At 52.1% G+C, this 21,729-nt stretch overlaps 1 protein-coding gene across 3 annotated transcripts in view; it reads right to left on the reverse strand.

The window, feature by feature from the left end:
- The window catches only part of Kiaa1755 (KIAA1755 ortholog), a 34,862-nt gene extending 13,457 nt beyond the window's left edge, over positions 1–21,405 (reverse strand). Inside the window, exons 1-7 of one of the 3 annotated variants that reach the window (XM_006235463.5) lie at positions 20,013–21,405; positions 11,250–11,447; positions 7,334–8,639; positions 6,731–6,913; positions 4,328–4,451; positions 2,591–2,684; positions 970–1,053 (exon numbers count right to left, since the gene is read on the reverse strand). In XM_006235463.5, coding sequence (XP_006235525.1) covers positions 970–1,053; positions 2,591–2,684; positions 4,328–4,451; positions 6,731–6,913; positions 7,334–8,639; positions 11,250–11,447; positions 20,013–20,015 — 1,992 coding nt within the window. In that variant the 5' untranslated portion in view covers positions 20,016–21,405. Of the gene's footprint in view, positions 1–969; positions 1,054–2,590; positions 2,685–4,327; positions 4,452–6,730; positions 6,914–7,333; positions 8,640–11,249; positions 11,448–12,883; positions 14,997–19,949 lie in introns of those variants that run through there. The other 2 variants (XM_006235462.5, XM_017592275.3) reach the window with 2 other exon arrangements.
- Positions 21,406–21,729: the final 324 nt, after the last annotated feature.

Genomic DNA, 21,729 nt, shown 5'->3' on the forward strand with positions numbered 1-21,729 from the left:
GGGCAGGCTGGCCCTTGGATTTAAGAGTTATTGTCCAGGCAACCAATCTGGATATTGGAGACAGGTTTAAGCTTGAGAGGCAATGCCCAACTCTCCCGCATCTTTTTTCTGTTTTAATCATTTTTTTTGTTTTTTGTTTTGTTTTGTTTTGTTTTTTTAAAGATTTATTTATTTATTTTATGTACAGCATTCTGCCTGCATTTAGTGACTGCAGGCCAGAAGAGGGCACCAGATCTCATTACAGATGGTTGTGAGCCACCATGTGGTTGCTGGGAATTGAACTCATGACCTCTGGAAGAGCAGTCAATGCTCTTAACCACTGAGCCATCTCTCCAGCCCCTTGTTTTGTTTTTTATCGTGTGCGCACCCAGCTGCCACAGAGCACATGTGGAGGTAAGAGGACAACGTTCAGAGTTCACCTGTGTGGAACTCAGGTGGTCAGGCTTGGCTGCAAGTGCCTTTACCGGTTGAGTCATCTCGCTGGTCCCCACGCCTGTTTTCTAACCTAGAGGAAGGCAGCCTCCAGAATCACCTCCTACAGCAGGCAGAGTTAGTGCTCACACCCACCCTTGTCAGACGGGATGCTCTCTCACAGTCCTCACACAGTCTGCTGTGTCTGAATCAATCAGGGGGAGAAATGCAGAGAGAGCGGGTCCCGGAGCATCAGAGACTGCAGTTCTCTGATGGCTGTTGGATGATCTTATACCTAACCTATCTGTAAAGGAGAGGACTGCCTAGATGGAGTCTTTCAAGTTGATCTTTGCCCTGTGGGAGTGACCACCAGAACTGTTGGGATTCCAAGAGAGGACATGTGACAATGTCTCCTGCAGAGGGTGGGATGGCTTCCCTGGCGATTCTTAGGCTGGGGTAGATGCTTTCAAAGCTGGGATTGATCATACAGTTCTTCACCCCTTTGCCCGGCTCTACTCCAGCCCAGCCCCTGCCCCTGCTGCCCAGGTCTCTCCTCACCTGGACAGAGCGTACAGGTAACTGGAGAATGGACGCCTTCTCCCCCAGGAGGAGCACTTTACTGATGGAGGCCGGAGGCAGAGCCTGTGAAGAGAGAGCCTCCTCAGGACCGCTTTGTTTGCCCCTCCCTCTGTTGCTTCCTCCTCCCCAGGGGACATGCAGAGGCTTGGGGTGGTCCCCAGGTGGGAACTTATGTGGCATGTTTAGAGTGTCCAGACTGGCTAGTCGGGATTTATTTGACCTAAGGCTGAACCAATCAGAGCCCCGTATTCTCCCAGAACATCTGAGCCAATCAGGACTAATGATACACTAAGAAACTTTTGCTGGGACTTCTCTCACTATGTCCTGCTGGGATCAAATGACTGACTGTGTGTGGTTTGCAAGCTACTGGGAGCCATGCTGCCACCTAGTGGAAGCGGGGCCTTGAGAAAATGGCGTCCTTCTAGGAGGAACTGCACAGAAATAGGGTTGGGGGAACTCTCTGATCCCTTGGATGGGGCCCTACCCGCAGCTAGATTGGGCTCTTGGCTGTTAGAACATGGGTCTGCCCTTAAGGCTGTGGACACTCCTGAGAGGTGAGATTCCCACAGCCAGAAGAGACCAGGCCATACCTTCCTGCAGCTCTCTGTGGGACAGAGAGTTAAGAGACTTGATTTTCATTTGCGGTGCCCGGTTCTTCTTGCTCTCTGTCGCGCACAGTATATTGAGCTAAATCTCATGATGTAAAACTTCCCATCAGCTCTTCAAACTTATAAAGCTCTGGTGTTTCTCTTGTTCCTGAGATTGCTAGAGGGATTTGCTCTGGGGACTTCTCTGAAGAGACTCCTCTGCCCATCTCTCTCATGGTGGTTCTCTCTCTCTCTCTCTCTCTCTCTCTCTCTCCCTCCCTCCCTCCCTCCCTCTCTCTCTCTCTCTCTCCCTCCCTCCCTCTCCCTCTCCCTCTGTGTGTGTGTGTGTGTGTGTCTGTCTCTCTTTCTCTCTCTCCCTCTTTGTGTGTGTGCATGTCTGTCTCTCTGTCTCTCTCTCCCTCTTTGTGTGTGTGCATGTCTGTCTCTCTGTCTCTCTCTCTCTCCCTCTTTGTGTGTGTGCATGTCTGTCTCTCTGTCTCTCTCTCTCTATGTCTATCTCTGTCTCTGTCTCTCTCTCTCTCTCTCTCTCTGTCTCTCTCTCTCTCTCTCTCTCTCTCTCTCTCTCTCTCTCTCATCCTCACTCCTAATGAAGCTCCTCTCTGGATTTTTATGAGAAGCCCCCTTTCTCTTTAAGGTCCCTGTTGTGTGTGTCTCTCACATGTTGCCCCATCTCTCTCTCTCTCTAAACTTCTGCCTCTCTTCGTAGCCCTGAGCCCTTTTCAGCCCAATGCAATGCACTTTCTGAAGGGAGCCATTCCTTCAGCAGCTGCTTCCCAGGATGCACGGCGGCCACTCTTAACCTCTGTTGATATTTTGAACCAGCCAGCATCCTTTGTCTAGAAGCCTGACTGTGGGGCTTTTTCAGTTGCCACTGAAAAACTCTGCCTGGGTTTTGGGATGCCAACCTTAAGCCCACCAGGCTCAGGGCATGTCAGAGTCCCCTGGGGGACTCCCAAGACCAGCTAGACTAAGGCGCTCTACCTGACACTCACCTGTATGCTCTGCAGGGCGATGACCAGACCAGGTCTCGGGGGCCCTTTCCTGGCATCAATCACCACCAGCAGCCCCTTGGCTTTATCTTCCAATCTGAGGGTAGAAAACAGAAATCAGGTTCTGCAGGGCAAGGACAGCCTGGTGGCTCAGAGGCTGTGTGTGAGCCTCACTGCGTTCCATTCCCAGAGTTCCAAGCAAAAAGTAAATGAAACCCCCCACCAGTTCTTTGTGTAGGCAGGGCCCCAGATTGTTCAGAATTTACCAGCTCCCACGTGTGGCTTCCCATCTATAGAGGCTGCACTAGTAACCCATCTTCCTTGGCCAATGACTGGGCCTGATGGGGTCATGTGACCTATCTCTTCCCAATGAGATGAGACAAGTTAACTAAACGGCTTCAGAACAATCTATTTTCTCCTTTAAGGAGCTTTTTGAAGGTGGGAGGGTGGTATTGGGACGTGGGGGACAAGCAGGCCAGAAAGGAACAAGAACAGTGGGCAGCTGAGACAGCCAGAAGGAAACCCCCCACTTGGTGTAACTACTGTAATTCATGCAGTGTTGCAGGGAAGTGAGGAGTTCTAACAGCCTCAAGGCAGACAACCAGAGGTGGTTCTGAATTTGAACTTAGCCCCTTGCACCTGCAACGCCCCCTGCTGTTGTCACCAGAGTGGACGGGGTGGACAATGGCTGCTTCTCAAGTCCCAGGCTGGTCCAACTATAGGCTTAAGTCAAACAGGAGTCCTTCCCTGACCCTAACCCGGGGCCCTCAAACTTTGAGCAGCAAGTCTTGGTCCCTTTCCCCGCATCAATCACCACCAGTAGCTTCAAGGGAGGGGTGCAGTGGGGGAGTAGGGGTACAGAGGGAGTCTGGTGGGCTGTATGTGCCAGCCTGCTGGTCAAGGGGGTTCAAAAACACCCCCAACTGCCTTCAAACCACCTGGTCACTTGCACACATTATTTTGTGTCCCCACCACCAACAAAGCTGTGTGAGGATCAGTGGGCTCACTAGTGCAACACACTCAGTTCCTGCCTGGAGCGAGAGGGGTATACATGCTTGCTATGACCACCCCAGGCGGGGAAACTGAGACACAGAGCAGCCAAGCAGTGCACCGCGAAAGGAGTTGGCAGCACATACTCCACTCATGCCACTTGCTTCTGACCCAACCCAGGCTCCCTGGTTATTGAGGGGACAGGGTGAGCCACAGGGGAGAAAAGTCAGTGCCACAAGGGACACAGAGAAAAGTAGGGGGGGGGGAGACATTCCAGGGTACTGACGGCCACAAGACCAATTCTGCACCGAGACGGTGGCCATTTTCCCACCCTGGTTTCCCAACTGATTTCAACCCTCTTGGCTTTTCTGTACCATAACAGTGCTTCTTAAAGACGTGGTCAGCCACATCGCTTTCAGTAGGAACCTTACTAAAATGCATATTCTCAGGCCTGCTGACCCCTCGGTGTTGGGAACAGGCCAAGTGTTCTGCGTCAACAGCTCACCTATGACTTCAGTGCGCCATCAGGTCAGAACTGTGGGTCCCTGCTGTGTGTCTGTGGAATGTCCCCTGTGTCACAGGCCCTGGGGAAGGCCCTGGCTATAGGGACAGAGCCCATCTGCCACCCCAGCACCTAGCCTGTGGCTGGCTCTGACAATATGGTAGATGGGAGGACCTGGGGTCTCTCCATTACACACTTGGCTGAGGGGTGAGGGTGGAAACGGTCAAGGTATGAGAGTATCCCCTTACCTGGGAACACTGCATAAGTAGGAGAGCAACTCTGCGACCTCCGAGGCAGTACACCATGGTGCCTCCCAGGCTTCCTCCGCAGTGGACACCAGAAGCAGTGGCCGCCCCACCTTGTCCCTTCCTCCTGAAGAAGAGAGGACACGGGAACAATGACAATCCTGGGTAACCCTCCATAGGAGCCTCCTCTGCGACTCTCCGGGCCTTTGGCTACACTGTGTCTACCTGGAAGGTCCTTTCTTCTCCCCCTTCTGTGACTTCCAAACTCCTATTCATCCTCCAAAGGCTCAGCTTCAAGGCCCCTTCCTGAGAAAAGTCTCTCCCTGAACCCTTCTTCAGCACAGAGGGCCGCTCGATCATTGAGCTCCTCGGGGGCTGTGCCTGTATGATGCATGCACCCCAGGAAGCAAAACTGGGGTGTGAGCTCTGGGTCCCACAGACCAGTTCACATCCGCATTTGCTGTGTGTTCCTGGGCTGGTCTGGGCATCTCTGAGCTGGAGATTCACCTATCTGATGAGACAGATTCAGTTCTGGCCACATGAGGTTTCTTTGGGGATTGAGTGTTCCTGGGAGTGTTCAGCACTCGGCCAGGACCAGTGGATTCAGCTGTGGCGACTGGGCACCATCTTTGTCCCCATCCTATACAACTCTTAGCATAGCTGGCTTAACCTTCTGCCATGCTGTTCTGCTTGCCTAGTGTGCGTCACCCTCCTCTCTCCAGCTACTGAGATCCAGCCAAGGCAAGATTTCCGTATTCCTCACCTTCTAGAACTCTGGCCCTGGCCCAGGATCCTGCATTAAGCTACACCTACAACTCCACTGCCTCCTGGGATTGGCTCAGGATGGAGTCAGAGCACAGACGCCTGAGGCACTGAGGTTAGAGCAACACAGCTCTAACCCTGCAAACCCGAGAGCTTGCAGAGTGTAGATGGATCCAGCAGCCCCGCCTGTCTCCTCTCTCTAGCTCCCACGAGGTGCAAGGGAGAGCCAGTCCCTGCACAAGTTTGAGCAGCAAAGGGTCAGAGGCTGGATGTCCTGGGACATGTCAACCATGTGACTGGTGCCTGACTCTGCTTACCCACCAAATGCTGCCGGGACAGGAGCAGGGCAATAGGCAGCCTTTCACGTGGGAGGCCCCACTGCACCTGGTTTGTTTTTGTACTGGACCAAGGAGACCCCTGTGCTCCAAACACTGCCCTTGCCATCTCTAGCCCTAAATAAAACCTTTCTGCTGTGGCCATGCTGGGTGATCAATGTCAGACAGAAGCAGGAGCGGCAGGTGACAATGCAGGAGGCTCTCATAGCCACTGGAAAAGTTAATCAAGTGTCAACAAATGACTGGGACACCGGCAGATGGTCCCTCTAGGGTCTGTGGGTAGATGGGGCTCAGGAGATGTCCAGGAACAGCGAGGAGGCAGGACAGTTAGCTCCCAGTTCGCACGGTGGCCCTTGGGGCCCCTGACCTTTATAAGTGCTGTTCCCTGACTCAGAAACACTGTTCCCAACATTTCCATGGCCAACGCCCATTACTACTAAACTTCTTCCAGAAGCTGTCCTGGCCTCTCCCATGGGAATCCTGGGCCAGGGCCACTATCTACGTTTTCCCAGTTCCTGGACATTTCCTTTACATTAGATCATAATGACCCCTTGAATTTTCTCTAACACTAGAATGAAGGTTTTGTGGGTGCAAGGATCACATCGGACTCATTTCCTAACAGTGCTGACTCTAGGGTTCAGGAAACAGAGATTGAATAGCCAATTGGGAATTTAAGGCCTGCAGCATGGATGCTGTCACTGGCTGGTCCAAGGGGGTCGGGCTTGCTTGCCACAGGCTGGAAGGACTGATACCAGAGCCTCATAGATGCCTCCGTCCCTGAAGATTTTCCCTTAGCTATACTAGCTTATTGGCTCAGCCTGCATCCCATTCCAGGATCAGCCTTCAGTTAATGACTGACAGACTCAGGATCAGCCCCAAGTTAATGACTGACACACCCAGGATCAGCCTGCAGCTAATGTCTAACAGACCTAGACATTAAATACTGACCCCGATGGCTTAACCGGCTAGGTAGTATAATCCATCCCTCAGAGCCTCCCCAGAGCCTGACCATGGTCTTCTTCATCCCTTTCTCTGCCTGCCTTCCTTTGCTCTGTCCCTTCCTTGTGGGAACCTTTCCAAGAATGTTTGTCTCAGGCTTGGCCTTGGCTGCCTCACTGAAGTCTAGATAGATGGATGGATAGATGTTTGGGTGGATGGACAAATGAACAGACGGTTGAATGGATACCTAGACGCTGCTTTCCTCTAACTCAAGCCTTTGGCTGGGAACTGTGCAACCTCCTGAGCCTTCTCCCTCTTCACCCGCCAGTGTCTGGGAATGCTCCTTCCACTCCCCTCTCAACCCTGGGACCTGGCAGGCAGGCTATCCTGGAGTGGAGAAGCTTGACTCCCAGAGTCACAATCCTGGGCTTGGGCCTAGAACACTCCTCCAGGCGAAGTCCTCCTCCTGGGAGACCTGCAGAATCTCTCCGGAAGCCAGGCGGCTCCCCAGACAGTGTGCCTGAGCCAGATGTTGTGGGGAGAGTTGTTCCATCTGGGGAAGAAAAATGACGAAGCAGGAGATGTTAAACAGGAGACAAACTCTTCAAGGGACAGCTTTTCTCTTCCATCCAAATGACAATACAGCTTATAGCACGATCTGGTCTCTGACAGCAATGCTAAGTCCTTTCCTTCTGGCACATCTTTGAACCATCAGAACAGCTCTGTGATGTTAAATCCCCAGCAGAGAAAGAGGCCTAAACTCAGAGAGGTCAAGCGTCTGGCCAAGGTCACACAGCATGACTAAAAGCTAGAATGTGACCCCAAACAGCCTCAATAGTTGCTCAGCTCAACACTAGTGAGACGTCTTTAGTTCCCTGAGACTGGGACAGCACTGTGGCCCCCGCAACTCACAGCCTGAGCCTCCTGCCCCGGGATAAGCTTGGTCCTTGCCCTGCTGAATGTGGGCTCTTACCTTTTCCTGGGGCCTTGGCTCCGCAAGGCTGCAGAGAGTTGAGGGGGCACAGGGCCTTCCAAGGCTTGGTGAGCTGGCCCTTCTCGGGGTTCCCAAGAGGTGCCCGCTGTTCTTTCAAGTAGGAGAACTGGAGCCCAGGAGCTGGGGACCCGTGGCCTGAGATGTTCTTACTGAGGCAGTCCTCAGGCTTGGAAGCTCCGCCATGTCCTGGTGTGGTCTCCTCTGTGTTTGTCTCAGACGCTGGGGCTACAGGGCCAGCTGAAGACAGGAGGGGAGAGAATGCTTGTCTTGGCCCAGGCCTGAGCTGAACCATGGCTTCTGGCATTCCCAAAGGCCTTTGCATCTTGGAGGCTGCTGGTTCTTCTTCAATGTCTTCCACCAGGCCAGAAGTACAGGCCAGCAGCTTCTCCGGGACGCTAGCATGGGGCTGCTGGGGCTGTTGAACTGCAGAGTTGCCAAATGCTTTATGTCTGGCCTTTTTCCTTGAGCCCCCACTACAGAGCTTCTCCCCTGAGCCTGCTGGCTTTGCACTTGGCCATCTTCCCAAGGGAAGTGCCTCAGGGGGCCCTGAGAGAGGTGGGACCCTTCCAAGCAAAGGTGTCCCCTTAGTTCTGGATCTTGTCACTACCTTGCTGTCTGGAGATGGCCCTCTAAACTCTTGGGGAAAGCCCAGGAGAGCCACATAGTCCCCCTCCAGGCCCTGGCTGGCCTCACTGTCTATCTTGAAGGCCATCTGTCCTGACCTTGCTGGCTCCACCTTGATGAGCCCTGGATACTTGTCCCCAGACAACTTCCCTTTATCCTTATCCCAGCTCTGGGTCACAGACCCCTTGCTGCCAAAGTCACTAGCCTGGTATGGCTCCTGGGGGCTGCTCAGATGGAGGCCTTCTAGTGGACAGGAGTCCCCGTCTGAGGAAGGGACCTTCACTATTGGGGGTTTGTCATCTACAAACTCTGGACTGGTAATCCTGGTCCAAGGCACAGGTGTGATGCCATTTTCTGAAGCCACGAGACAGTTGTGTAAGGGGCGTCCCTCAAAGTCATTGTTGATGGCCTCCAACCATTCTGGGGTGAAAATCAGAGAGTAGAAGGACTCAGGAATAGGCTTCTTGTCTACCTCACGGAGGTCTGAGGAGAGACACTTGAGCGTCATGTGGACAGACTGCTCCTCCCAGGGCTCTACTTGAAGGTAGAAATCACCCTGACGTAGCAGGAGCGGGTTGAGTGGTGCCAGGTGTACCACGACCTCATCCCGCAGACACAACGGCCAGCCCTCATGCAGGAAGAGGCAGTGCGTATAGAGGGCCTGAAGAGAGAGAGAGAGAGGAAGCATCAGAGAAACAGGCTCCAGGGGACCTTAGTTTTGGTCAACTTCCTTCCCTCTTCCACACGGGACCTTAAATAGTCAAATGGGCAAAAGCAAGAGAGATGCCCGGAATCAGGCACCAAAGAGGCCTTTGCTCTCGGAGTGTGTGAGGTCACTTGTTCCTACCCTCGGTGTTGACCTTGAAGATGCTTGCTAGCCTCCTGGCCTGGAGGGAAGGCCCGTGCTCCAAGTTCTAATCAGCAGATGCCTTCTGTGGCAACCCTGCTTGGCTCATGACCATCATCCCCATCTACCCAAAACTTCTCCCAACCCACCTGGAACCTTAGCCCCTTCCCTCAAAGCCAGGAGGGCATGGGTCTGAGGTTTAAATGGGTTGTTTATACATGTTACCGAGTTGCTCTGAGATTTGATTTCTCTACCTGCAAATTGGAGTTGAATAAAACACGACAGGCATGAGATAAATCGAGTACGGATGCAGAAAAGCCGACGGGAGGCTTGGGAGGTTCAGGGAACATGAATTCACTCCCTTCTGAAAGTACCTGCTTGTGTGCATGTGTGTGCATGACGGACACAACATTCATGTGGAGGTCACAGAGTAAGTCTAAGGCCTGGCCTCTCTCCTTTCATCTTTGTGTGGGTTCCAGGTGTTGAATTTGAGTCACCAGGCTTGGGTGGCGAGAGCCTTTGACGGCTGAGTCCTCTTGCCAGCCCTCGTCTCTGGTTTTTAAGCTGAGCAGTTAAAATGACACGGTGACAATACTGGATGAGAAGTCTGGAAACTTGACACCACCTCTGTCTGCCTTGCCAGACCGTCACGTTAAAAATGGCCATTGGCAGTTTAACATTCTGCCATTTCGATCTCTCTCTTTCCCACTCCTGGGTCTGGTGGTGCAGACCTTCAAAGAGGCAACATGGATCCCCCAAGTTCTCAGTGATTGAGACCTAGTTTGAAGCAGAGAACCCGACCGCAAAGGACCTACTGTGTGTTAGTCTTTGCTCCTGTCTTTTCTGAGGTGGCATGAATCTGTCCATGCCAACCAAATCAAAATTAAAAATAAAGACACAGAAAGGCTGTGAATTTGACACTGAGAAAGGAAGGGATAGGGAAAGCATGGGTTTGGCTTTTTTTTTCTTTTAAGACAGGGTCTCTTGTAGCCCAGGCTGGCTTAGATCTCACACTGTAGCTGAAGATGAACTTCTTTTTTTTTTTTTTTTGGAGCTGGGGACCGAACCCAGGGCCTTGTGCTTCCTAGGCAAGCGCTCTACCACTGAGCTAAATCCCCAACCCCTGAAGATGAACTTCTGATCCTCCTGCATCCACTTGCTAGGTGCCAGCATCACCACGTCATCTAATGTTAATGAATGCAAACTCAGGGCTTTTTGTATGGTAGGCTAGCCCTCTACCAACTGCGCCACATCTCCAGGCCTGCACTTGTGGTTTGGTCAGCCAAACAAAGTGACGGTTTTGTGGCTGGTCAGGAGGAGGAGAAAAAGGGGTGAGGAGGGGGATCTTCGTGAAACAGGGTCAGGAGGTCATGGAGAGACCACGGGCAAAGGCTTCTGGGAGACACTGCATTCTACTCTTCCCATTCGGGTGCAGTTGTTATGGGGAGTTTTCCTACTAGAGGCTGTGGCCCCTAGAGTGGTAGTGTGGCTCTTGTTGGGGTGGCAGAGGGCTCAGGGCAAGTAACAATTGCTTAAGGGGCATGGGCAAACTTCTGAGGAACAAGGGCAGGGGGAACCAGAAGTTTGACTGCTTGGTGATCACCTCACTATTGTCCTAAAACAGGAGATACAGAGACAGAGACATAGAGACAGAGAGACAGAACAGCACACAGACAGAGACAGACAGAGATAGAGACAGAGAGAGCACACACATGACTTAGGAGTCTGGTAAATCTTAATATCCAGTTCCTCTGGTCAACAGTGATTGGTCTAGCTGTGGACACATGACCACAGTCTGGCCAATAAGGATCCTTCCTGGGACTTTTTAGAGTTACTGTGGCCACTGGTCAATGGAGAGAAGCAGAAGCAGGAAGCAGCAGAATGTATCTTCAAGTGGGTTGACTGGGGCCAACTCATGTCCTGAGTGGGGACTAAGTTGTTTTTCGCTACTGCCTAAAACGTTTGGTTCTCCACTTTGCCTTAAGAGTTGCCACCCTGAAAGCTCAAGAGGTTTTCAGTGCTAAAAGAGACAGTGTCTTTAGGCACACTCTGGAACATTATCTGTTGCCTGTGTGGAAGTTACCTCACCAGGACCAGAGCCAGCTGGTACCATTAATCATGCCAACACCCAGACTGGTCCCTCAAGACCAGGCAAGGTCCTTGGACACCTGAATTCCCGCTCCCCCTGTTGATGAAATGTGAATGTCATTGGCCCCTAGGTGAAAGAGGGCCATAAGTCAAGTAGCCTTCTTTCTCAACTGATAGGTAGCTTTTCCCTTTCGATAAGAGTTCTTTGGGAACTCTCCCCACATCTACCATATTTCTTGTTGGGGAGACACACCTTGCCCATCTCCTCTCCTCAATCCCAGCCCTTAGGCCTCCTAAGGGAGCTTGTTACCACAGCCCAGGCCCTCCCCAACTTACGCAGGCTGCTTCCCGCACTTGCTCACACAGACGCTTGGCAGGGATGAGGAAATCCAAGAGGAAGCTCAGCCCATCTCCCCGGAAGTCAGAGTCCAGGAGTCGGAACACTTGACCCAGGACAGTGGGGGCAGTGGCTTCAAAAGGCGGGTAGAGCCCTGCCAGTGCATGCTGGATGGCCATGTCAAGGGCTGAAGGGTCCTGTTGGGGACAGCAGGGAGGAAGAACAGTTACAGTAACAGTGTGGACAGGAGCAGTGACCACTACTATGACCTTCAGATCCCTGTGAATGAGACCCTGCTGACTCCCATAGCCCTTCACTTCACCCCAGCCTAACTCAGGAACTTTCCAGTCCTGTACCTCCTGCCTCTGCCCAACGGTGGCCCCACAGCCCAGCCAGACCCCATGGTGGCATGCTCTCTGCAGCTTCCTTGACACCTGCCCCAACAGCCGTCAGCCATATCACATTTAATGGCCTCTCCCTCTCTAGCTCACCCACCTATGACTTTTCCCCAACTTCATGACCAACTTCATGCAGTCACCTTCTCTGCCTCCCCAGCCTTCGGTCTTCTGTACACCAGACATCTTCCACCAGGACCCCAGAACAAACTTACTCTGACACACCAGGCATTCAGCAACTTAGGTCTAACTGCTGTGTATGATACCAGCCTCCCCCAGCCCTGCCACCTCTGTCTGTACCTCCACCATGACAAGAGCAGTCTCTAGCTCACCGCCTGCCTCTGCCAGTGTTGTCCCTTCCTCCCAAACGCCCGCCTTCCTCTCTCTCACCTCACCTGGCAACGACCTCTTATTTTAACCTCAAGACTCAGGCCAGCCTTTGCCTGTTCTGGAAGGTACTCAGACTTTACACCTGCTTCTTCCCAGTGTGGTCAGATGTCCCCCTCCTCTGGTTCCTTATCAGAGAAGTTCCCACACTGACTTCTGGTCCTCAAAGGGCAAGTGGGTCAGGCAGGACAGCACCCAAAGGTACCAGATTCCTAATCTCCCACAGCCTGTGAATACAGGCAAAGAGGAACCGAGGAAAATAAATCCGAGACTCTGAGGCAGGTGAGAAGGCACAGCTCACTCTCAACTCTCACTTCAGATCTGAAGCCAAAGAGAGAGGCACAGTCCTTCCCATCTGAGGTCCACGCAGAGCAGGCCACCCCGCCCCCGTCACTTTGGCAGAATGAGAAAATGAGCTCCTACAGCTGCCCTGTGAAGGAGGGTGGGTCACCATGCTGGCATGCTGCAGAGCCGTGCAGTGGGAATGAGGAAGTCACGCCCCAGAGCCCGGGGGGGGGGGGGATGGTTGGTTGGGGGATCCTCAGTGGGGTAGAACAGGAAGGGCTTTCCCAGGCCTGAGGCCTCACTACTGCTCCAGCCCCACCCACCAGCCAAGCCCTGCTTCCCCACCATCACGGGCTGAGTGAGAATGGTCCCATAGGCTCACATGTTTGAACACGTGGTGGTCACCACTTGGTAGACCTGTTTGGGAAGAAGTAGAAGGTGTGGCCTTGTTGGAGGAGGTGTGTCACTGGGGGTGGGGTTTGAGGTTTCAACAGCTCAAGCCATCCCCGGTTAGCATTCTCTGTCTCATTCTTGCACGTAAGACTGAGCTCTCAGCTACCACCTACCTCAGCACCAAGCCTGCCTCCTGCCTCGCTACCTGCCATGATGGCTGTGGATTCTAGTCCTTTGGAACTGTGAGTCCCAGACAAACTCTTCTATGAGTTGCTTTTGTCATGGTGCCTTTACAGCAACAGAAAAGTGACTAAGCCATCCACCAACCTGGGGACAGAGAGAGAAAGAGATCTCAAGTGTCATTCAAGGACATAAACCCAGTAAGTCCCTGGGCCTGCATCCCTTCATGATGCCATGGGCCCCACTCTATGCTGGGGCACTGGCACACCTGGCTTCTACCTCCTTTGGTGACCCTGATTAGGGACCTGCCCTCTCTGGACCTTATCTCCAGTCTGGCTGTCTGCTTCATTTTTAGAACTATAATTACCCATGACCTTCTGCATTTGTTCTGTTAAAAGTTATTTTTATTTGTTTCTTTATTTTTCACTTCTACCCGCTGTGTAGAAAGGTATATAATTGTGTCCCTATCTCAAAAGGAAAGGGAGGGGAAGGGAGGGGAAGGGAAGGGAGAGAGAGAGAGAGAGAGAGAGAGAGAGAGAGAGAGAGAGAGAATAAATCTCCAGACACTTGCTGTGTACCAGCTGTACACAGTCGCTTGCTTGGTGTCACAAACAATGATGCCACCGCTAACCTGGGGCATCCCATTTTATAGTCAGATATCCAGCCTTGCCCAGGGTCTTAGTGGAAATGAGAAAGACAGTGCAGATCCAACCCAAACCCATGGAGGTGAACACAACTGGCCTTCTCTCCCTGCCTCTGGCTGCCTACTCCGTCTGGGGGTCCGCTCCTTTCGGGATGTTCTGCCCGGGATTCTAGTGGCCTAAAGAAACCACAAGAGGAAAAGCAAGGTGAGCTGACCTTGGCTTACACAGGCTGCCTGCATCGGCCGCATGCTTTAGTCACCTTCAGAGGTGGCTGGAGAGTGGGAACTGGGGACAGGCAGACAGGCTACACTCTCGGAGGCTCACTATCTATCAGTCAGGGTCTCCTGGGTCTCAGAATTGTCCAAGAATTCAAGAAGAACATGGTGAAAGGCCCCAGAGGCTGGAGGGAGGAATGATGGCCCCTCGCCATCAGAAATGAAGTGGGCAGCCCCGCCTGGGATCACAGGAGTCTAAGCGCTGCTGCCAGACTCTAAATGATTGCTGTGAAACTTGATAACCTTGTTTCCATTCCTTCCCAGTGAGGGCAGCCCAGCCCAGCAGTCAGTTGCTCCTGCAGGAGCCAGGCATGAATGGATGCTGAGAAGGATGGCGACAGGACCCCCCTTTGCAACCGAGGCTGGAGAAAGAGCTCAGTACCCAAGCCAGAGATGGACTTAGGAAATGGAGTCCTCGATTTCTTTTTGAAAACTACCAGCTTTCAAAAGTTCTTACCAGAAATTAAGGTCAACCTTGAACTCAATGTGTAGCCCAGGCTGACCTCCACTTCCTACCTCTGCCTCCTGAGCACTGGGATGGCTGGTGTGCACCACTGCACTAGGGCTAGACCCAAGTATCTTAGCAGCTTTGCAGTGAGCCTGTTCTATTGGTGTCCTGAATGTTAATTTTATCGAGCAAACTCTGCAAAGGCAAGGTATATAGTCAGATATCCGTCCTTGCAAACATTACCCAGTTCCATCACCCCCACACAGAGGCTCACTCCTAGCCAACTTCCCCTCCCCACCCCACGCCTCTAAAACTGAGCTTCTATTATAGTGTTTTTAAAGAAAATTTTCCGTACAGTATAATCCACAGACTGTGAGTAGGTCCAGACAAAACCCAAGTGGGCATTAAGCAAAGTTACCCTGAGGGCATTGACGGGCAGGGGCCTCATGAGGCAGCCTTTTCATTTTCTTCTGAGCTTGCTACATTTTCCAAACATTCTGGAACCAGCGAGTGTAGCTTTTATAACCAGGAGGGGAACATAAAAGTGTGATCCTGTGCTTTTAAGGCTGGCTCTTTTTTTTTTAAATGGCCTCGCCAGATGTTCTTAACTGGGCCTTCTGAGATGCGGGCTGGACTGACTTAAAGGTCTAGATCTTTCCACTAACCTCGAAGAGCCAAGATTCTGGTCTCATTTGGCATGGCTGCTTCCTCCTCCTCCTCCTCCTCCTCTTCCTCCTCCTCTTCCTCCTCTTCCTCTTCCTCCTCCTCCTCCTCCTCCTCCTCCTCCCCCACTTCCTTCTCATGGGAAGGGCTGATGTGGGCAGGGTCCTAGAGCATTCCCTCCGCTCTGTGGGAAGGCTAAGGTGCAGCTTGGGATGGGGGAAGCACTTGCCTAACGTGCACAGACTTGGGTTTCATCCCCCACCACAAACAAAGAAGAAAACAAAAAGGTAAGAAAGATGAGATACTGACTAAGCCACACCAGGCGACTTTGGCCACAGGCGATAAATAAATACACTTATAAGTAGGAACCTCTGGAGGGCCCAGACCTCCTCAGAGAGTTTTCTTTCTGCAGTTGACTATGGTTAAGGCAGAAGCTCACAACGGGTCAAACTGCAAAAAAGTGTCTGTGGCACGCTCAGCCACAAACGAGCGTCTGCACCACACCATATAATACTGACACGTCCTATTGATGAGTGACTCAGACATCACGTTAGACGAGGCAGAAAGGTTTTTAAGAGCTAGAGATTGGAGATGCCCAGCTAGCTTTCAAATCCCTGCAAGTTCAAGAGGAGTGTCCCCCAGAACTGCTGGGGAGGACAGTGTCTCCTGGGCGTGACAGAACCGGGTCACTCAGGAGCTCACAGCATCTGTGGTTACCTACACAAGGGCCGCACAAGATCAAGCCAGTCCAAATTCCAGCATGAAGTAAGGAGAGGCCCATGGCACTCCTTCTCCTGCTTCTGCTGAAGAGCTACTGAGAGTTGAGGCCTTCCGCAGGAGGTAGAGTTCATTTCCTCTGAGGGAAGTAGCCCCGAGTAGATTGACCAATCTCCAGTGGATTGCCCCACCTCCGTGGGCAGCACAAATAGAACTCCACTGGTTATAAAAACAAAACAAAAAGGAACAAAGAAACCATAGGATACCGATTTAGGAGGGAGAGAGGAGTGGAGGGAGTGTCTAGGAAGTTGAAGGGAAGGGAAAAATAATTATAATTGAAATACATTGTATACTTAAATGAAATTCTCAAAGAGTTAAAAAAGTATCATATTTGTTCAACAACAACAACAAAACCTCACTGGGCAATACCCATTCTCGGGTCCTTCTAGAATTGTCCATGTAGTTTTGTTCCGGAAGATGTGGGGTAAGGATGTGGTTTCTAAATGGACCAGTCTTGGTTGCTGAGGAAGTTTCAAAGGTCTGACCTCACCCCATGTCCCTGCTCCTGCACAGGAAACAGTCTGATGAGGGGGTTTGCCGGTGAGAAGTGGAAGCTGATGAATGTGAGAAAGTACAATGTGGACCCTTGCTGGGGACCCCCAACCACCCACCTCAAAGGAGCAGTAGGTCTGGGACACTACAGCTGCCCTGTCTGATCTACTCAATATTCCGTAAACCTCTCAGTGTTTTGAAGGTTGGCCAAAGCAAGCAGACCTTTGAGCCAGCTGCTGCCCAGCAGGCAGGTGTCAGGCTTCGAGCTTCCTGGGACTCTCTCAAACTTGTCTAGGCTGAGGTCTCAAAGTCAGCTCCCCGACTGCCCGAAAGTTCCTGCTCCCATCCAACTCAAATTGCTTGCGTTTTTTTTGTCTGTGTGTGGGTGGATGGGGGTTGGAGTGAGAATCCGGCTCTTTGTAAACCAGCTTTCAAATCAGCTCTTTATAAACAAACTTTCCAAACTGGAAGTACAGCCCAGATGCGGCGAACCAGGACAGGAGTGGGTGTCAAAAGAGCTGTGTTCAAGTCCCGCTCAGCCATGAGGCATCCAGGAAGTTGTTTCTGCTTCTGAGAGACCTCCCTGGTCCCATGTTTGTCCTTGTCTCTACTCCTAGGCCTCTGGCCTGTGGCACAGCTTCTCACTCAAGCCACAAGATGACAAAGTTGCTCCTTACGGCTGCCTCTGAGCTGCTCTGAGCAAGCCTTCTGGGTGAGGCCTGAGCTAGATCCATTCCATGCATGGCTTTACACGATTGCCCTGGTAATTCTGTGGGCTGGGTATCTTCTCCCCATTTTACAGGTTAATAAACAGAGCCTCACATCGTTCTGCTGGCCGGTGAACAGGAACATCGTCTGAGGTTCTCTAAAGACTTTCATCCACAGAGAGCTGTGGCCCTCAGTCACATCAGGTGGCTCCCTAGTGCTTGGGCAGCTTGTGAGCCTAGTACTTAGGTCTCCCATCCTGTCTTCCCTGCTTCCAAGACAGACCCAGCTCTAGCCGGGGGGCTCCCTTTCATCCTTCTGCCCCGTGTGCAAGGTTTTCTTGCCATGCTCACACACTTGGTTTAGTTATTTGCTTAATATTTATTCTTGATTATTCAATGTTTGACTTTTCTTCCTATTCATCTTCTGTGTAAATTTGCTTTATTTATTGTCCTGTGTTTGTACCGTTTCAGTCATTTCCATAACAATTCCCTCTAAGCGCCTCCTCACTTAGCCTCTGGCATCCCCTCCTGGGCACCCGCCATTTCTGCTCACACTGTCCCCATCTCTGAACAAGGTAAGCGCCTACCCAACCTTCAGAAGAGTCCTGCCAGGGGGCATCTGTTCTCAGGTTTCCATGGTGCCTGTGCTTACAGGCAAGAAGCATAGACTTCTCTTGGACTTGCCCCTTTATTTACTCTAACTATGAGAAAGAATTGTAAGGTTGAAGGCCGGCCCAGACAGTTTAATGGGATCCTGTCTCAAAACAAAGTAAGTTAAAAAAGAGAGCTGGGGGTGTGGCTCTGCAGTAGAGCAATTGCTTAACATGCAGGAAGCCATAGGTTTTAAAAATCACAGCACTAAATCTCCTCCAGGGGCCAGCAAAATGGCTCAGCAAGTTAAGGTTCTTGCTACCAAGCCTGATGACCAGTTTGATCCCACCAGGGAAGGAGAGAACCCAGGCCCAAACTTTGTCCTCTAACCTCCACATGCATGCCACAAAGGCACGCTAGAGTGCCATGCTGCAGTGAGCAGACTGTGAGTGGATATACCATGGTGGATATTACAGGACAAAGAGGAATTTCCCAGCAGAGACAGTTCATATGAAGGTCCTGGGGCAGAAGGGACCATGAACCCTAAGGGGTTCTGAAATCAGGTCTAAGTATTCAGGGCACAAAGTTAAGACTGGAGAAGAGAAAACAGTGGTGTAGATCCCAATGCCCACATAACCTGGGTATGGTCTCACACACGCCTATACCCCCAGCACTGAGCCAGACACATGGGAGGATCCCTGGGATTTTTCCAGACTAGCCAATAAACTGCAAGATATAGATTCAGGGAGAGACTCTGGCTCTAAGGACTAGACAAAAGTTATAAAGGCTTGTGTGTGCAATACAGCCATCTGTACACATGCATGTGCGGTGTCATACACACCTCACACGTATACATGTACAAACATGTACATTCCCTCATATCACACCACAATACACACACACATGCACACATGCACACATATGCACATACATATGCGTGCACACATGCAAACACATACATGCACACATGTACATGCACATACATGCACATACACATGCATGCACACTCACATTCAAATAAAGGCAGAGATGAAAACATGGCCGCCCTACCCCTTAGGAAATACTGAGGCACATCCTGGGGTCTGACCTTTGACCCGAGAGTCTGGGGTTCACTGAGGGTTTGTTCGTTTGTTTGTTTGCTTGTTTTCAAAAAAAGTGAATAAACAGATTCCATCAAAACCAGAACTTTAACAGATAGATGAGCTGGGGCGTTAAGGTGCCTTTGCACAGTGAGAATCCTGGCTGTCCCACTTTGTACTTCTGGAAGGGTGGCATTGCCAGCTACCTAGGCTCCTTGGCTTCAGGTTCTCATCTGTGTGATGAGGGGCTACAAGTCTGCAGTTAGAGTTGGTGGGAGTGCCCAGCAAGGGGTCTTGCTATAGAGAGAGGCAGACAACCACTGCCTTAGGCCATACCACTTAGAATGTACTTTAACCTGCTCCAAGAGCGGTGTATACCACACCTCTGCTGAGTTTGGGAGCCTACCATCTGTGTGCAGAGGTGTCTGTCATACTTCAGCACGAGCAAGCAGGCACATGAAGCCTGTGTGCTTGTACTCATTCATGGTGGTTCAGGGATTTGTGTATGCATGCACTGTGTGAATGCACCTCTCTATAGAAGTCTTCGTCTGGACCTACACAGGAAGGGAAGCCCACCCAAGCCAGCATAGCAAATCAGAGTCAAGGGCTGAACCCCCTGGCCTGTCTCCCAACTCTGTCAAAATCCCTTGAGATTTGCAAAATTGCTCCAGTGAATCCTTCCCATTCCTGAACCTGTCTGGAGCTGAGCTAAGACTCTGAGCAACAGACTTCATTTTGATTCCTTCTTCCCAGACACTGGCATAAAAGGCACACACAACTCTCCCCAAGGCCCCCTTCCCAGGGTGCTGTCCAGGGAACCCAGGCATAGAGGTACTATACCCCTTCAGCCTTCTCCCCAGATGCCTCTACACCTCATGCCCATGGGAGGACCACACGGCCCAACATGTGCAAGTTTAACTTGCCAAACCTCCAGGTCTAAAATAGCAAACGCACCCAGAATTTGCTAAGCAAATCCCTCTAACCCATTCTCCTGTCCTCAGGGGTCTGTGCTGTGCTGAGTGGGGGACTTCGACTCCCTTCTCATTCCAGGCCCCCTACAGGACACAGCACTGTCAATCAGTAAGTATAAAGTTTAAAGTGCTAAAAACATCCCAAGTTTTCTGCACGGCTCACGGCCCAGAACTCCAGTTCAGATTTGCATACTGTTTTGGAGGGAGATGAAAGCGTACATCTCTGCAGAGAGGCCCAGGCAGGACGCACGGCCCAGGAGTGAATCAAAGCCCCACTCTTGCCCTAATCCTGCGGGAGCTACGCAGTTAAGCACCAATCCAGACCGGGAACCGAGGGTCTCTAGGTGCACGCACCCCCCTGCCCCGACACACACACACACACACACACACACACACACACACACACACACACCCTGGGAATTGTGCGGGAGAGAATCCAGCAGAGTGAGGTGGTCCAGGCCCAGGAGGGCGTTACCATGGTGATGCTCCTCCGGTCCCTGCGCTGGCAGTCTCTGTCCCGCGAAGCTCTGGCTCTCCTAGCTTCTTTGGAGAGAGTGCGGAGGGCAAGCGCGAGCGGGGAACTCCCAACTCAGCCTCCTCCCGAGGGGCAGCCAGACCCGGACCGGGAAGAGGGAGAGGGGACCCAGACTGAGGAGGCGAAAGGGAGGGGGGGAGGCGGGCCACTCCGTGGGGGGCGGGGCGGCGGCGGGACAGCGGCCCTTTGTGCGACGCCTCGCCCTGCGCCCGCCCTGCAGCCGCCGCCGCCGAGGGTGACAGGAGCCCGACGTTCAGCCCACCCCGTACCCCCTGCCGAGGCCACCGGAACTGTCTAACGCTGCCCAGCGCTCCTCCAGCGTCCCCACCCAGGACTGTTGGCTTCTTTATCTGCAAGTCATTTTTTCTCCTAAGCCTCAGTTTTTCTCCTCTCACCTGAAAAATGAGGTGGTGGGGATAGCACCCCTTCCTGGAATAGGGGAGCAGAGGCCAGCATTGGTCCTGATGGCCCGATCTCAAGCTTGGGATTACACACACAGCCTTCAAGAACTTGAAGTCCCCATGACAGACACCCGCATTGCTGTGAAGAGGGGTTCACTAGACACCCTCCATGCCTGTGCCTGACTCCCTAGCTCTGGAACCAACCTTGGAAGGAGAGGCGGGCTGGTTGGAAGCCCCCACCTGAGGTGCTAGGTTTCCTGTCGAATGACTCCAGTTGATCCGTTTATTATCAAATACTTGGCTGAGTCAGAACAACACAGAGACTCCCTGTTCTGGGGGCTGTAGAAGGGGTCGGGGTTGTCATCTGCTGGGAACTGGGACTGGAATGAGAGGAACAGAAAAAACAACCATGAGCTAACTGCTAAGAAGGAACGGAATTGGTCAAGAACTCCAGAGAGGAGGCTGGAAAGATTTGGCCGCTCTTCTAGAAGACACAGGTTTCCATTCCCAGCGCCCACATGGCCATTCACAACCACTTGCTAAGGGGATCTAACGCCTTCTTTTGGCCTCATAGGGCACCAGGAACATGCATGGTACAGAGATACACAAGCAGGAAAAATACCCACATACTTGTTTTTTTGTTTTTGTTTTTGTTTTAAAGAGTGGTCAGAACCAAGTGAATGGAGAATGGAGAGGGGCAGCAGGAAAATGGAGTTCTAGGCAGTGGAACAGCACCAAAGAGGCCTCCAGGGTGGTGGCTTAAAAAGATGGGGACAAGTAAGTGGAGAACGGAAAGGATGGGTGCGATGGTAAAGGTTTTCCTTCCGAGTCTTGGGGCTGGGGATTTAGCTCAGTGATAGAGCGCTTACCTAGGAAGCGCAAGGCCCTGGGTTCGGTCCCCAGCTCTGGAAAAAAAAAAAAAAAAAAAAAGAACTGAGTCTTATCCACACCTCCACCCCCCAGCACCCCCCAGCACTCCCAGCACCCCCCAGCACCCCCCAGCACCCCCCAGCACCCCCAGCACCCCCCAGCACCCCCCAGCACCCCCCAGCACCCCCCAGCACCCCCAGCACCCCCCAGCACCCCCCAGCACCCCCCAGCTCCCCCCAGCCCGATTATCTAGTCTCTTCACAAGATCCAGAGTTAGGAGCCATCCCAAATCCTGCCCCTTGGGTTTCTGTTTCTTTGCTGTTGGACTAGTAAGTCCCCAGTAGTTTCACTATGCTGTGGGGCTTCTTGGGGATACTACTTAAACA

The sequence above is a fragment of the Rattus norvegicus genome, chromosome 3, assembly GCF_036323735.1.
Source record: "Rattus norvegicus strain BN/NHsdMcwi chromosome 3, GRCr8, whole genome shotgun sequence".
NCBI classification, from domain to species: domain Eukaryota; kingdom Metazoa; phylum Chordata; class Mammalia; order Rodentia; family Muridae; genus Rattus; species Rattus norvegicus.